Source organism: Loxodonta africana, chromosome 18, assembly GCF_030014295.1.
Source record: "Loxodonta africana isolate mLoxAfr1 chromosome 18, mLoxAfr1.hap2, whole genome shotgun sequence".
NCBI classification, from domain to species: Eukaryota; Metazoa; Chordata; class Mammalia; order Proboscidea; family Elephantidae; genus Loxodonta; species Loxodonta africana.
Genome location: NC_087359.1, coordinates 27,427,210 through 27,441,922, shown reverse-complemented (window position 1 = coordinate 27,441,922; position 14,713 = coordinate 27,427,210). Strand labels below are relative to the sequence as shown.

The window sequence follows — 14,713 nt, the reverse complement described above, 5'->3', positions numbered from 1 at the left end:
AAACATGTTCACAAAAAGACATGTATTCAAATGTTCATAGAAGCTTTACTCATTCTAGCCAAAAACTGGAACCAACCCAAATATCCATGGGTATTTGTGAATGGATAAACATTTGGGGTATATTTATATAATGGAATACTCCTCAGGAATAGAAAGGAATAAACTACTGATATACAACAAGGATAGATCTCAAAAGCATTCTGCTAAGTAGAAGAAGCCTAAATACATATCTCATAATTTCATTTACATGAAATTCTAGGAAAGGCAAAACCACAGTGACAGAATGCAGATCAGTGGTTGCCAAGGGCTGAGGGTGAGTGAAAGAGAGTGGCTATGAAGTGGCACAAGGCAATTTTCTGGGAAGAAAGAAATGCCCTTTGTGCAATCATCTATGTAGTAATTCCTATCTATAATAAATCATCAGGATTTATTTCAAAGCTTTATGTCTGCTGTCAATTTTTTTTTAACATTGCTGCTATATCTGAAATAAAACTTACATGATGTTCTGGTAGTTAAAAAAAAATTCTACAGAACAAAAACTACCATAAGCAAAATAAAAACAAACTATTTTTAATGTGTGTAATACAAATGACAGATATAGCTTACTTCAAAATTAGTTTTTACAAATCAGAAAGTAAAGGACAGAGACCCTTTAGAAAGAAAAGAAAGCAGAGAACATGAGCTGACAGTTCCAAAATAAATAAATAGAAACAGTCAATAAATACGTGGAGAAAGACATTCAACTTCTCTCATTACTAAAGATCACTGCACTTCCTCTTCCTGCCTGGACCTCTCTTTCCCTAGGTAGCTTACCACTCAATTCCTTCAGGTATATGTCACTTTATAAGGGAGGCCATTCTTAGCACAGTCTTGGTGACCATGTAATGGCCAGGGAGCCTGAATTGCAGAATATCTCAGGTGGGAAGGACCCACAAAGGTCATCTGGACTAACTATCCTGGAGAGCAGGGATCCTCTTTACAGCAGTAAGGTGAGGCTGGCAAGGACCAGGTCAGGCCAGGCCAGCAGGTGAAGGGGTTTTTTGTTTTTGTTTTTAATAGTGCTTTAGGTGAAAGTTTACAGCTCAATTTCCCATACAAAAATGTATGCACATATTGTTATGTGACATTTAGTTATAATCCCTATAATGTGACAGCACACTCCCCCTGCTGCAAGAAATCAAACTGCAAATCAAATTTAAGATTTATTTTGATACTTTTTAATATCATATCAAATGTGGTTTTTAAAAAAGTGGTCAGTTCTATGGCTTAAGGGGACTTCTAAGTCAATCGGCAAAACAATTCTATTATGAAAACATTCTGCATCCCACTTTGAAATGTGGCATCTGGGGTCTTAAATGCTAACAAGCGGCCATCTAAGATGCATCAATTGGTCTCAACCCACCTGGATCAAAGGAGAATGAAGAACACCAAGGTCACACGATAACTATGAACCCAAGAGACAGAAAGGGCCACATGAACCAGAGACTTACATCATCCTGAGACCAGAAGAACTAGTTGGTGCCCGGCAACAACCAATGACTGCCCTGACAGAGAGCATAACAGAGAACCCCTGAGGGAGCATGAGATCAGTGGGATGCAGACCCCAAATTCTCATAAGACCAGACTTAATGGTCTGACTGAGACTAGAGGAATCCCAGCGGTCATGGTCCCCAAACCTTCTGTTGGCCCAGGACAGGAACCATTCCTTAAGACAACTCATCAGACATGGAAGGGACTGGACAATGGGTAGGAGAGAGATGCTGATGAAGAGTGAGCTACTTGTATCAGGTGGACACTTGAGACTGTGTTGGTATCTCCTGTCTGGAGGGGAGATAGGAGGGTAGAGAGGATTAGAAACTGGTAAAATTGTCACGAAAGGAGAGACTGGAAGGGCTGACTCATTAGTGGGAGAATAAGTGGGAGTATGGAGTAAGGTGTATATAAGCTTATATGTGACAGACTGACTTGATTTGTAAACGTTCACTTAAAGCTCAATAAAAATTATTTAAAAAATAATAATATAAAAGTGTCTTGACATATTGCTTTATTGTTAATACAAAAAAAAGTGGTCAGTGCCTTCAGAAGCTTTCTAAAACAGATCAGCATAAAATTCCTAAATGAAAAAAGACCAAAAGAAAATAAAATTTTTAAATGTTAACATTCAACTGTAAGGCTAAAAATTGATACCTAGAAAACCAGCATAAAGTGAAATACTATTAGGCTTAGTATTCAGTGAAATCAGAAAATATACATAACTGCATTCCTAAATACGAACAAATTAGAAAACACAATTAAAATGCCACAAGTATAAATTAGCCAGAATTAACTTAAAACATAAGAAGAAAACAATCCTGAATCAATAGGGGGCAACACTTTAAATGTCGAAACGTGGCTCCTAGTTGAGTTAAATTATATATATAAATGCCGCTTTTTCCCAATGTAATGCAATTTTAATCATAATCCCATTGAAATTTCTTTTTAAACTTAACAAGTTTAATATTCACGTGGAAGAGGATGTGAAACTAGCAAAAACTATTTCTGACGCAATTAAAATATTAAATTATAAAGCTGCAATAATGAAAATAGTGTGCCATCGAGTTGATTCTGACATATAGTGACCCTACTGGACAAAGAAGAACTGCCCATAGGGTTTCCAAGGATGTAAATCTTTATGGAAGCAGATTGCCACATCTTTCTTTCACTGAGCGGCTGGTGTGTTTGAACCACTAACCTTTTGGTTAGTAGCCAAGAGCTTAAACACTGTACCACAAGGGCTCCTTATGGCCCTATAGAACAAATAACAGCCCAGACACTACTGTAACTAAATTAATATACTAAAAAGTCATCAGTGTGGATAGAAGGAACTGGCTAATAAATAATAAGGCAACTAAATAGCAATTTGGGGGAATAATCTTTTTAAACCACTTTAAAATAAATTATTTATCAAGCCTCTTGAAGAAGGCCTTCCTAAGTATAAAATAAGAAAAGGAAAAGAAAAACTGGACAGTTTTGACTTCTAAAATAACAAATTTCTGCACGTTCAAAAATGGTCAAAATTAAAAAGCAATAACAGACCAGGAAAATATGTATAGCAAATATGACAACAGGTTAATACCTTTTTAAATCTCAGGCAGCTCAATAAGGAAAACAGTAAGGCTCTAACAGGTTACAAATCAACAAGAGAAAAATACATATATATATACAGAATTAGTAAACACACAGGAAAATACTCACCTTCACGAATAAATTTTTAAATACTATATAAAAACTTTATATCCATGAAATTAGCAAAAAAAATTTTTTAAATAGCCAATGCTGATACTAGAACAGTAAAAAGGGACACCTATTCTCTGCTGCTTTAAAGAGACACAATCCTTTTAGGAAGCAACCTGGGGAGAAAACGCATCAACAGACTTAAAAAAAATCCACACCCTTTTATCCAATAGCACTACTGCTACAGAAATAGCCTTTAAAAAAGTTAATCTTCACCAAGATGTTCACAGCAATTATTTGTAGGTAATTTATTAGGAAATAAATTTTAAAATGAGAAAAAGTTCTAGGGGTAAACGTCCTTCAGTGAGTTAGCTCTACACAAGAGCCTTGTACAGCCACAAAGAGATCAACTCAGGTCAGGGAAAGTTCTAGGGGTAAGAATAATCCTTGAGTTGAGTCTATAAAGATGAGTAAGGATTTCAAGAAGCAGGAGTAATTCCAAGTGAATAGAATTTATTTCATCTTATTTTTTCCACACAAATTCTAATGGGCTTGTAACAGGCTGTCTAAACAGACATGTACTTAACCTGTCCAAGTCTGTTTCCCTTACCTCACACAGCTGTGGTGAAAACTAAGAGTGATACTAAATGTAAACTTAATACGGTGCCTGGCAGTTAATAAGTATTCATATGGAAACACATAACATAGCTGATTACAACTGTTTATTTCAAGGGTATAGCATTCTTAGAGCAGGGAAAGTAACACTAAAGAAAAACGGTGGCAGAGAGAAAAACCAGCAAAAAAAAGTTAAACCACCTATTACCATATAAACCAAAAAACCAAACCCACTGTCATCAAATAGATTCTGACTCATGGCGACCCTATGTGTTACAGAGTAGAATTGCTCCATAGGGTTTTCTTGGCTGTAATCTTTATGGAGCCCTAGTGGCGCAATGGTTAAGCGCTCACTGCTAACCAAATCGTTGGGAGTTTCAAACCCTCCAGCAGCTCCACAGGAGAAAAGATCTAGACATCAACCTGCTTCCACAAAGATTACAGCCTAGGAAAATCTATGGGGCAGTTCTGCTCTGTCCTATGGGTCGCTATGAGCCAGGATCTACTCAACAGCACACTACAACAACAACCTTTATGGAAACAGTTTGCCAGGCCTTTCTTCCACGAGGCCGCTGGGTGGCTTCAAATCCCCAATCTTTAGGTTAGCAGCTAATGGCAACCATCTACGCCACCCAGGAACCTTATTACCATATATATGCAGGGTTAAAGAGTTCTCTCTACAGGCCATGATGATATCCTCATACTACATGTTACAACAGCACAATAATTTATATCCATAATGATACTGAATCATAAACAAAACACTGTTAAGTATGGTCTATTTGAAAAGAGTAGGACATATTACATCTTTAAAAGACTCTCATCAAAAGTATGCATAATCATCTTGTGTGCCTAAAGTGGGGCCCTTCATTTACCTTGAAAATTGAATTATATGTTAAATATGCTAAATTATATGCTAGATGTATACTGTTGTTGTCAGTTACAATTCAGTTGATACCAACTCATGGTGACCCCATGTGTGCAAAAGAGAACTATGTCCCATAGGATTTCCTAGGCTGTAATCTTTACAGGAAGGAGCCCTGGTGGCGCTGTGGTTAATACACTCTGCTGCTAATCAAACGGTCAGCGGTTCAACTCACCAGCTGTTCCAAAGAAGAAAGATGTGGCAGTCTGCTTCCATAAAGAGGACTGCCTTGGAAGCCCTATGGGACAGTTCTATTCTGTTCTATAGGGTTGCTATGAGTCCAAATTGACCCAGTGGGTTTAATCTTTTTGGGAACAGACTGCGTGATCTTTCTCCCAGGGAGCCAGTGAGGGGGTTCAAACCGCCAGCCTTTTGGTCAGCAGCTGAGTGCTTAACCACTGCACCACCAGAGCTCCTTAGATATATGCTAGCATACCTAAATAAACAAGATGCTAGTATGTACGTTGTGACAGTAATACCTCAACCAACAAGGGAAAAACAGAATTCATGATTAAACGCACACACTTTACTAATCAATGAAAGCCAAACTACATGAAGCATGTAAGCAAGTTCTACTGCCAGTCTGAAGAGGGTCAGACTAGAAGAGATAACTTAAGAGAAAAGGAAGGACCTAAGCCACGTTGGCTTACTTCTCAGAAAACAAGAAAGTAAAACAAACTGGGAACATTCAAATCACTAACAGCCTTAGAGTAAGTCACTGCAGTGTACAGACACACTTCGACCTAGAAGCCTGTGAGATAAAATCAATTTTTAAAACTTTGAACGATTAAAATATGGAATGAAACAATATTATGATACTAGAATATCTAAACGGATATTTTTTAATTACTGTTCATTTAGCTACATACAAAGTTAACCTCATTACTGCCAAGATTTTACAATAACATGAGGCGCAGAACAGAAAAACATTGAAATTTCAAGAAGGTCTGCAATAAATGTTCTGGAGAAGTAATCTGTTATTTCTCCATATCTTAGAATTATAAAATGTTAGAAATTTAACTAAAATGCTTTTTCCAGCCTTCAGATTTTCATAAACAATGATCACGTACAAATATTATTATTTCCTATCCAAACCAATGTAAGAAAAGCTTTTATCGGATATATTCGAATTTTACATTTTATAATCAGTTTTCTCTAGAAACACTAATTGAAGTTAACAGCTTTACCATACAGCCCATTTTAATAATCAAGTGTTAATGCGTCACCAAAAAAACAGAAATAGCTTGATGGAACAGGTCAGATTTTAATTACCAAAGGCCTGAGGAACCACAAATTTGGGGTCAAATTAGTCCTGCCTTCAACAAATACCAAATAGTTCACTAGTCGGTTGTGGTCTTAGGAATAGCATGTGGAAAAATCTAATATCCAGTGTGGGCAGAGATCCCATGGCTCAAATATTTCATCTTTCAGTTCGCGCGTGCGTCTGCCTCACCATGAAGGAACTGTTTACACCTTTCATTAAAAGGGCAACTCTACGTTAAAAATATAATTGAGTCAGCTACAGTTCATAAAGCATCTTGAAATCAAAGGCACTCTATAAACTTAAAATATTAGTATAGTACTAACTTAAATAAAGCAAAGATGAATAATTTTAAAGCATCTTATAGTCCAAGTATGTTGTAAACCACATAAAAATTTACAGTGCAATCTGACTTTTTTGAAGTGATTTTTCTTCTATTATGGAACTCACATCTAAATGAACTATTAAACACTTAGTCTAAAAGTATGCCAAACATTTCTTAAGATCTTAACAAAGAACCAATTTTTTTTTTTTTTTTAAACAAAACAAGGCCTAGGTTAAATATTTTATTTGGCTTCTCAAGATGGACTGAGAAGTTGGGCACCAGCTCCAGACCAATTCCTGGATGCACATCAAACACAGCCCTGTCATTTATCCAGTCAGTCAAAACAATCTTTTCCATCTAACCCTTTAATGTTTATGTCCTAAAAAGCTGCTAACTGAATCCAGCTCTTGAGGTCTATTTGTTAAAATCTATACCATCTAATTTGTAAATGATAAACAAACATGAAAAAATATGTTAATTTTCCTGGCAAAACAGAAGAGAATTGACCATACGGAACAAAAGGGAGGACAATGTTTTTTTTTTTTTTTTAATCGCCGAATTTTAAGAGCAAGCTATTCAGAGATATAGTCCCAATGATTTTAAGAAATTGGGAGTACCATAAAATATTTTTACAAACGAAAGGAATAATCAATGACACAAGTTATTTAAAATTCCTCAGAAAAATCTTAAAATACAAAATCTCCACAAATTTAGTCCAATACTCCTGCCTCCCCCTTCAAAACAAAAAGTGTAATCTTTTCTTCTAACAAATTTTATTCATGAATTTTTGTAATATTTATTTTATACAGTATGGAAACCACAAACATTTCAACATCTATTGAGTTGCTAAAAATCTCAAAATCATTTTATCTGCAGAAAATAAAAACCATCTCCTCCCTCACTGTTTCAGTTTGGATACAGCCTAAAGGGAAGCTAACGGCCACAGCCTATTTCTGACGCCTTCTGCACACCTGGAGTCACAGGTTCTTTCCAGGATCACAGACACTGGCCTGACTCCAGAAGAGGAACAGCAGTAGATAAACTCTAAAGCAACAAAGATCCCTTATAAAGGTTTCCATTGACTCCTAAGAAAATAAGGAAACCGAGTGGGAGGAGGGGGAGGCAGGGAGAACGGCATCCCGCAATCCAGGTTTTCCATTAAGAACCACTCAGTTAATGATTCTTCACAATTTTCCCTAGGGAAAGTAAAACTGTCGTGAAAGTAACATATTTTTTAAATTGTAGCCAACCTACATCCAAACTAAATTCTCAAATACCAAAGTCACTGCAAGTTTTTATCAAGAAAGTTCAGCCAGTGGACTGGGATGTGACACACAAGTATTCAACTACAAAATTAGTCCATATAAATCCCAAACTCTAACGCAGGCAAACATAACTACAGTTTATTCTTACACACACACACCCTGTAAGAAAAACCACCTTTCTCACCACACATCCGAATATAAACGTGAATAATTTTTTAATGGTGAAACTAGGATAACTACACTGATTTCACTTACGTTTTTCCAAACCAAAACTATTTCGTCCTTAAAATAGGGTAACATGTAAGAATGCCAAAAAACGGCACTGGAAGCTCAATGTACCTGCAGTGTTAAAGTTTTAAAGCACCGGGAATCGTAAACACTTTTTGTTAAGAGTATTCTTCTATCAAGCAAGCCCTCCGGACATTCTTTTCCACTAGCAATCTTTAGAAAAAGGCGAAAGGGCAGAGGGTGTGAAAGTTCTCTTGAAAGTTGGTACGATCACGTACTTAGAAATTTATCCCCTCCAAAAAGTATTTTAAAGCAGGTCTAGAGTTAGAAGTGAGACCCAAGTTTTGCGGCCTACAAGGAACAACCCCCAGACAAGCTAACCTACAATCAAACACTTCCAAAACACAGAGTGTACAATGAGCCCGAGTCGGCGGATCAGGCAGCCACACCGGAAAAGTCAACCTCAGTCGGCTTCCCTCCCGAAGACGTTCATTTAAGGTGTGTGGCACCCGCGGCTCTGGCTGGCAGCAGAGAGGAAAGCTTTCGCACGCGGGCATACGTGGGTGTACAAGTGAACAACCAAGGAACGAACACACACACACACACACACACACACACACACACACACACACACACACACACACACACACACACACACACACACACACACACACACACACACACACACACACACACACACACACACACACACACACACCCGTTAGCGCTCCATCGTTAAGGGGTGTTTACTGCGCGCAGTCAGCAACCGGATTCAATAATCCCCGCCACCCGGGCTACTCATCCCTCCAACGACCCCACCTGGGCACCCGCCCAGGGCTGCTTCCCGAGGCCCAGGGCGAGCGCCGGGCTCCTCGGCCAAGACTCCGCGACCTCAACTTCGCATGGAATTCAGCCGATCTGCCCCTCCCCTCAACAAAAGGCCCCCGAGTCTCCCTCGGCTGTTGCAGAGATTGACAAACCAGAGCGAGTGGTCTCCAATGACTCTCCCCGCACTAGGCCCTCCCACGGCCCCGACCCCCAACTCACCACTGATCGCGACCCTGGCCCTTCCCAAGGCCACAGGCACCCCCCGCCGGCTCGCCCACCCCGCGGCCGCCCCGGCCGGGGTCCCGCCGCCCGTCCCCCCCTCACCTGTCAGGCGCAGCTTGACCGGCCCGTTCCTCCGGCCTCCCGGGTTAGACATGTCCCCGGCGGCGGGGGCGGCGGCGGGGCTCCGGCTGCAGACGCGGGGCCCGGGCCGGCGGGCGGGCGGGGCGGGGGCGACGGCGAGGCGCGGCGGAGTCACCACAGCGTCCGGGGCTGGGGCCCGAGCAGCCGGCGCCGCGGCCGCCGCGGCCGGAGGGTCCCGGATGTGCCGAGCGTCGTCGCCATGAGCCGCGGAGGGAGCGGGACGCCGAGCTCCCCCCTCCTCCCACTTCTCCTTCCTCGGCCCGGGCCGCACAACAAAGCGGCAGCCGCGGCCGGCCGCGCCGCCTCCGCCCGCGCCTCTGCCGCCTCCGCACAGCCGCCTCCCGCCTTTCCCTCCGCTCGGCTCGGCGAGGGCCACGACCCGACAGGGCTGGTCGGCTGAAGCGGGCGGCGCTCCGCGGCGGCGCCGGAGCAAGGCTCAGGGCTCGGCCGCTTCCTCTTCTACCCGCCCTCTTGTCTGAGGGAACCGGGTCCTGGGGCCGCCGCCGCCGCCACTCGTCGTCTCCGGGGGGCGGGGAGGAGCCGGGAGGCGGGGCCGGCGGGGCGGGGCGGGGCCTGGCGGGGCCGAGCAGGGGGCGGGGCCGGCCGCGCGGGGTGCCCGGGCCGTGGGGGCGTGGGGCCCGGGCGCGGCCGGGACGAGAGCCGCAGGGAGTGGCGCGCTGAGGTGCGCACGCTCTTTACCTTTGGGCGGGCAGCGGAGGGTCGCACACAGAACTTGAGGGAGCGGGCAAAGGAAAAAAGAAGTCGGTGGCGGCAGCTCTGTGGCACCAGGAAGAAACTTAATGTCCTGTCCACTTAAGGGAGAGCTTTTGTCTACTCGGGACCATTTATTAGACGCCCACTGCGTGTAGGGCTCTCTGAGGGACTGGGGTGAGCAAGTAGAACCGTGTCCACTTCGCTCTGGGAATTTAGCGTCGCTGAGCAGAGGGAAGAGGCACTATCACCACACCGAAGGTTCCAGAAAATTCCCAGGGGAGCTTTGCTCCTAGTATTGTTGCCACCTCCATCCAGAACTCACCTGGTGGATGAGATCAGGTTACCTGCCTGCTCGGGCTTTTTTTCGGTTATAGCGCGAGAGTAGGAGAATGATAGTGTCTTAAGGGGATGTTAACAAGATAAACCTTAAAGAGCAATATATAAAAAGCTTTTCGTACAGTACTATATTTCGTTGCCTTAGGAGAAAAATAAAAATAAGTGTACCTTACCCTTTGACCCCGCAGGTGCATTCCTAGTAATTTATTCTTGACACATAATTTGGAATAAGGAAATAACACTATGTACAAAAGATGTTCTTCGAAAAGTTGTTTGAAAAAGAAGGTGGATGAGGGAAGAGTCTAATAATGAATTATATTACATCAACGGGATGGACTTCCATGCAGCTATTGAAAATGGCAGTTGTGAAGAGCATGTAACATGGAAGAGTTCACATTTAGTGCAAAGTTTAAAAGCAGAATAAAATGTTGTGTGTATACCTGCAGAAGAGTCCTGGTGGTGCAGTGGTTCAGCACTTGGCTACTAACCGAAAGGTCAGAGGTTCAAACCCAACAGCCACTCCTCTGGAGAAATGACCTGGCAATCTGCTCCCATAAAGATTTACAGCCTTGGAAACCCTATGAGGCAGTCCTACGCTGTCCTATATAGTCGCTATGAGTCAGAATCAACTCAACGACAATGGATATGGATATACCTGCAAAAGTCTCTTTGCACAATGGGGAAAAAAAAAAAAAGTTGCCTTCCAGCGATTCTGACTCATGGTGACCCCATGTGTGTCAAAGTAGAACTATGCTCCATAGGGTTTTCACAATGGCTGATTTTTTGGAAGTAGATCGCCAGGACTTCACTTCCAAGGCGCCTCTGGGTGGACTGAAACATCTGACCTTTCTGTTAACTGTTAGTACCACCCAGGGACTCCTATGCATAATGAAAACGAGTGATAAGGATGACAGTGTCGGGAATTTTTTGTGTGCTTTGTTCATTTCATTTAAGGCTGTAGTACTTCTAGTGCAATTTTAAATTTTTTTGTAATTTAAAATATTTTTTATTTTAAGAAACATTTTTGAACGTCCCTCTTAGGCCTGCTCCAGACCCATGGCAGTCTATTTAGCTATGTCAGTCAAGGCTCTGCAGGGAGGAGGCCACCCAGGTCTTCTCACCCTGAAGGAACACCACTCCCTGATGGATGTAGAACATGATTCAGCCAAAGGTGTAGAGCTTCATGTCACTTCCCGATGACAGGCATGTGCTCCTTGGCCTTGGTCTGAATGAGGTCCTTAGAGTTCATGGGCATTGAGCTGGCAGCCATGCTGATGTCCCTCTGGACCATGTCCTCATACTGGAAGTCCTTCCTCTGCTCCACGTGGGTGAGATAGGCAATGTTTTCCCTAGCTCTGGGCTGAATGTAGGCACCAACATTGGAGGATACTGCCCTGTTCATGATATCAAGTGTTTCACTAAATGTGTCCTTAATGGATGGACGTGCCAGCACTTGGTCTGAGAACACAGATTTCCAACCCTGGTACCACTTGGTGATCTCGTAATTTGGGCTGTTACTGAGCCAGGAGCATAGCACCTGATGCCACTTGGGGAGAAGCTGTTTTCAAGAAGCCCTACGGCTGGAGACAGAGATCATCCCTTCACAGTCAATCATCCAATAAAAGGCCTCCATGTACTGCTGATGGCAGTTAAGGACGAGCTCACCAAGACACATCCCCAGCTTGTATACGATGTTCTTGACCATGAATGCTTCCCAGGAATCAGGAGTGAAGATATCTTTCCAGGGCCGGAGGGTGAGCTTAGCAGAGGATGCCCTGGCATACCACTTCTGCAGGGCACTGGACAGCTTGCTGCGGATGAGGGGATACAGTGGCTCCAGCCACACCTGCATGAGGGGAAGCCATGGATGGATCCAAAAATGGATGGGTATAGTGTCAGTCAGTGGGTTCCAATTTTCCACCTCCTTCTGAAGCTCGGGGAAGACAGCCTTGTCCAGTATGTTATCTAAATCCACACAGGAATAATGTGCACCCAGCTATCCAAAAAGTCCACCACTGAGTCACAGTTCCTTGGTTGCTACCAGGTGACAATATTTCAAACAAAAGGCATCCAAACTTCCCATATCAGCCTGTGAAGGCATCTGCCAAGAGGTCCTGCCCTCTACGGGACAAGAGCTGGTCATTCTTTATAAAGCTTTTACACTTGGAAATTATTTTGGTGCCATACGTGCAGTCTCAAAGGGGATCCCACTCCTTGGAGTACTCCTTCATGAGTGTATAGACAATGGCCACAGTAAGCTCCACTCAATCAGACATCCTGTAATTACTCCTCATAGTACTTTTTCTGGAGGGTTTCAAAGATGCAGACACAATAATACAGGGTGAGAAGGTTGCTGCAGTTGGGCTGCATCTGCCACTCACACTCCTCTACCATCTCCAGGACCTTGTTGAGGCTGGAGGTGACCTTCTCCTCAGGGTCCAGGACCTCGGACATCTTCTCCAGCTCTTGGGAGAGGTTGACCACCATGTCCCACTCATACTTCAGCTGCCAGTCATTCTGGCTGATCCCCTGCTCCTTGAGGTCAATGAGCAGCTGCAGGTTGTGCTCTAGCCAGGAGGAGATTACGCGGTAAGTAAAGTAAGCATGGGCTTACTTGTGCTTACTTACTAATGTGGAGTAAACTATTTCACATGGGTTTGTGAACACATGTGAAATTACTCATTACAGATTAGTAAGCAAGCACAAGTAAACCCGTGTTTACCTTGCTCACTGGGTAATCCATCCCTCAGAGACTGCAAATTTGAAAAGAGAATTTGATTTTGTAAGAAGATACTGTGGGGTTGGGAGAGAGACAGATGCCAGCCATATCTAGAAGCAGAATCTTTGACGTGGCAAAAAAATGTGAAATTGTTCACTAGAGATGATCTGGTAAGCAAGGTAAGCACCATACTTACCTTGCCTATTGGATAATCCACCCCTGGCTCCAGCTCAGAAAATGAAAAGCCTGGGGGCTTGGCCTCTTTGCCAGGCGGTGGCAGCTGTCGTGACTGCAGCAGCAACCTGCCATCAGGGACGCTGTGCTTGTGGCTGATGTGACAGTAGCTATGGTAGACCTGCTCCTGGCCTGTCACCTATACAACTTTGACCTTCTTGGTGAGCTTCTTACTAATCCTGCCCTTGGCCTCCAGCTCTTCCCCTGTCTTGTAAGAGTATTTGGGCTTCTTGCTTCCGCTGGAGACTTTCCTCCACTGGCTCAGTTCCTTCTGAAACTGCTATTCGGTTTCCTCTCCTGAGTCAACCACGGGGAAGTCTTGCAGGGACTGAATGGTTCGCTCCGAGCTGTACACCCCTACAGCTCCTTTTCCCCTTTCTCTGTTTGGCTTCGAATGGGTTGATTATACCTTGTGCATTCTTCTTGAGGCCACTTCCAGGAACACACCCCACCTTTTGAAGAAGCTTCTGTCCAATTTCTTTCGTGTGTCTTCCTCAGCTGCCAAAGGCCATGAAAGACTTGATTCTTCCTGCAAAACTTTTCTGGCTGGGTTTTAAATTGCTACTGGTTTTTCAATTCCTTAGTCTGAAAAATCCTTAGGAAAGTCATCCTGCTTAACAGGTTTCTCTTGGTCATCAGAATCTTCAACTCCGCCTCTTCTGCGGCCCCTTTCTTGAGCCAGCTCTGAAGAAATTGACTGGCGCATAGTCGTGATCCCGTATGCCTCCAAAACTAGGCCTCTCATCACCCAAGTCGCGCTCTGCCTACACCCTGTAGGTGGCCTCTTCCTTGGTCTGCCAGAGGCGCTGCCAGCTGGGACTAAACTCATTCTGGAGATGCCAGTCAGTGATCTCAAAATTCTACCGCTTATTCTCGTTATCATCCATGAGGCGTTTTCATCCGGGTCCAAGTGGGATAGCAACATAGCCACTTATGCCCTGGGTGCAGCTGGTCCCAACTTCATTCCGGAATGCACAGAGACAAATGTTCTCAAAGGAACCAGGGAGTCCTCTCCAGTGTCTCCTAGGCCTCACTCACCATTCAGATTTCCTGCATACCAAAGACAGCCTCCAACCACTCCTGAGGGCTGGAACCTGTATATGAGGACTGGTGTGCTGGAAATGACATCACCAACAGCGGTAATGTCGCCCTGGCTGCCATGGCAGCAAGGGAATGCCCTTCTTTTAAAGATTTAATAAAGTCTAATATATTTTAATCCTAATTCCCCATCAGTCATTTCTTTTATTCACCAGTTAAGTCACTTTATTCTCCAGATGAAGTTACCTCCAAGAGCCTCTTATTAATCTGATAACCAAACCAGTTGCCATGGAGTTGATTCTGACTCAGGGCAACTCCATGTATGCGCCATAGAGTTTTCAATAGCTGATTTTTTGGAAGCAGATCACCAGGCCTTTCTTCTGAGGTACCTCTGGGTGGACTCCAATCTCCAAACTTTTGTTCAGCAAGGTTAATAGTTCGTACCACCCTGGGACTCCCATCAGTCTAATATATCCCTACAATTAAAGTGATGTCAGACTAGAAATATGAGGGACAGTGCTAGAAATTCATTCAACAAATATCGAGCACCTACTGTGTGCAAAGCAATAAACAAGGTCCTTTGGACCTGAAGATGAATTGATTTGAACAATAACTATCACAATTTATGAAGCTGGATAATTGCAATAAA

At 43.4% G+C, this 14,713-nt stretch overlaps 1 protein-coding gene and 1 pseudogene across 4 annotated transcripts in view; both read right to left on the bottom strand.

Moving 5' to 3' along the window:
* Nucleotides 1-9,449, bottom strand: part of SMURF2 (SMAD specific E3 ubiquitin protein ligase 2) — a 124,190-nt gene extending 114,741 nt beyond the window's left edge. For 3 of the 4 annotated variants that reach the window (XR_010318319.1, XR_010318318.1, XR_010318320.1), the window contains exon 1: nt 8,985-9,084. Coding sequence is in view for 1 of the 4 variants with exons in the window: in XM_064270898.1 (XP_064126968.1) it covers nt 8,985-9,036 (52 nt within the window). In the remaining 3 variants the exon portion in view is untranslated. Of the gene's footprint in view, nt 1-8,984 lie in introns of all 4 variants that reach the window. The other variant, XM_064270898.1, reaches the window with a different exon arrangement.
* Nucleotides 9,450-9,740: 291 nt separating this feature from the next.
* LOC100665914 (tuftelin-interacting protein 11-like) lies at nt 9,741-14,455 on the bottom strand (annotated as a pseudogene).
* Between the last annotated feature and the right edge of the window lie 258 nt (nt 14,456-14,713).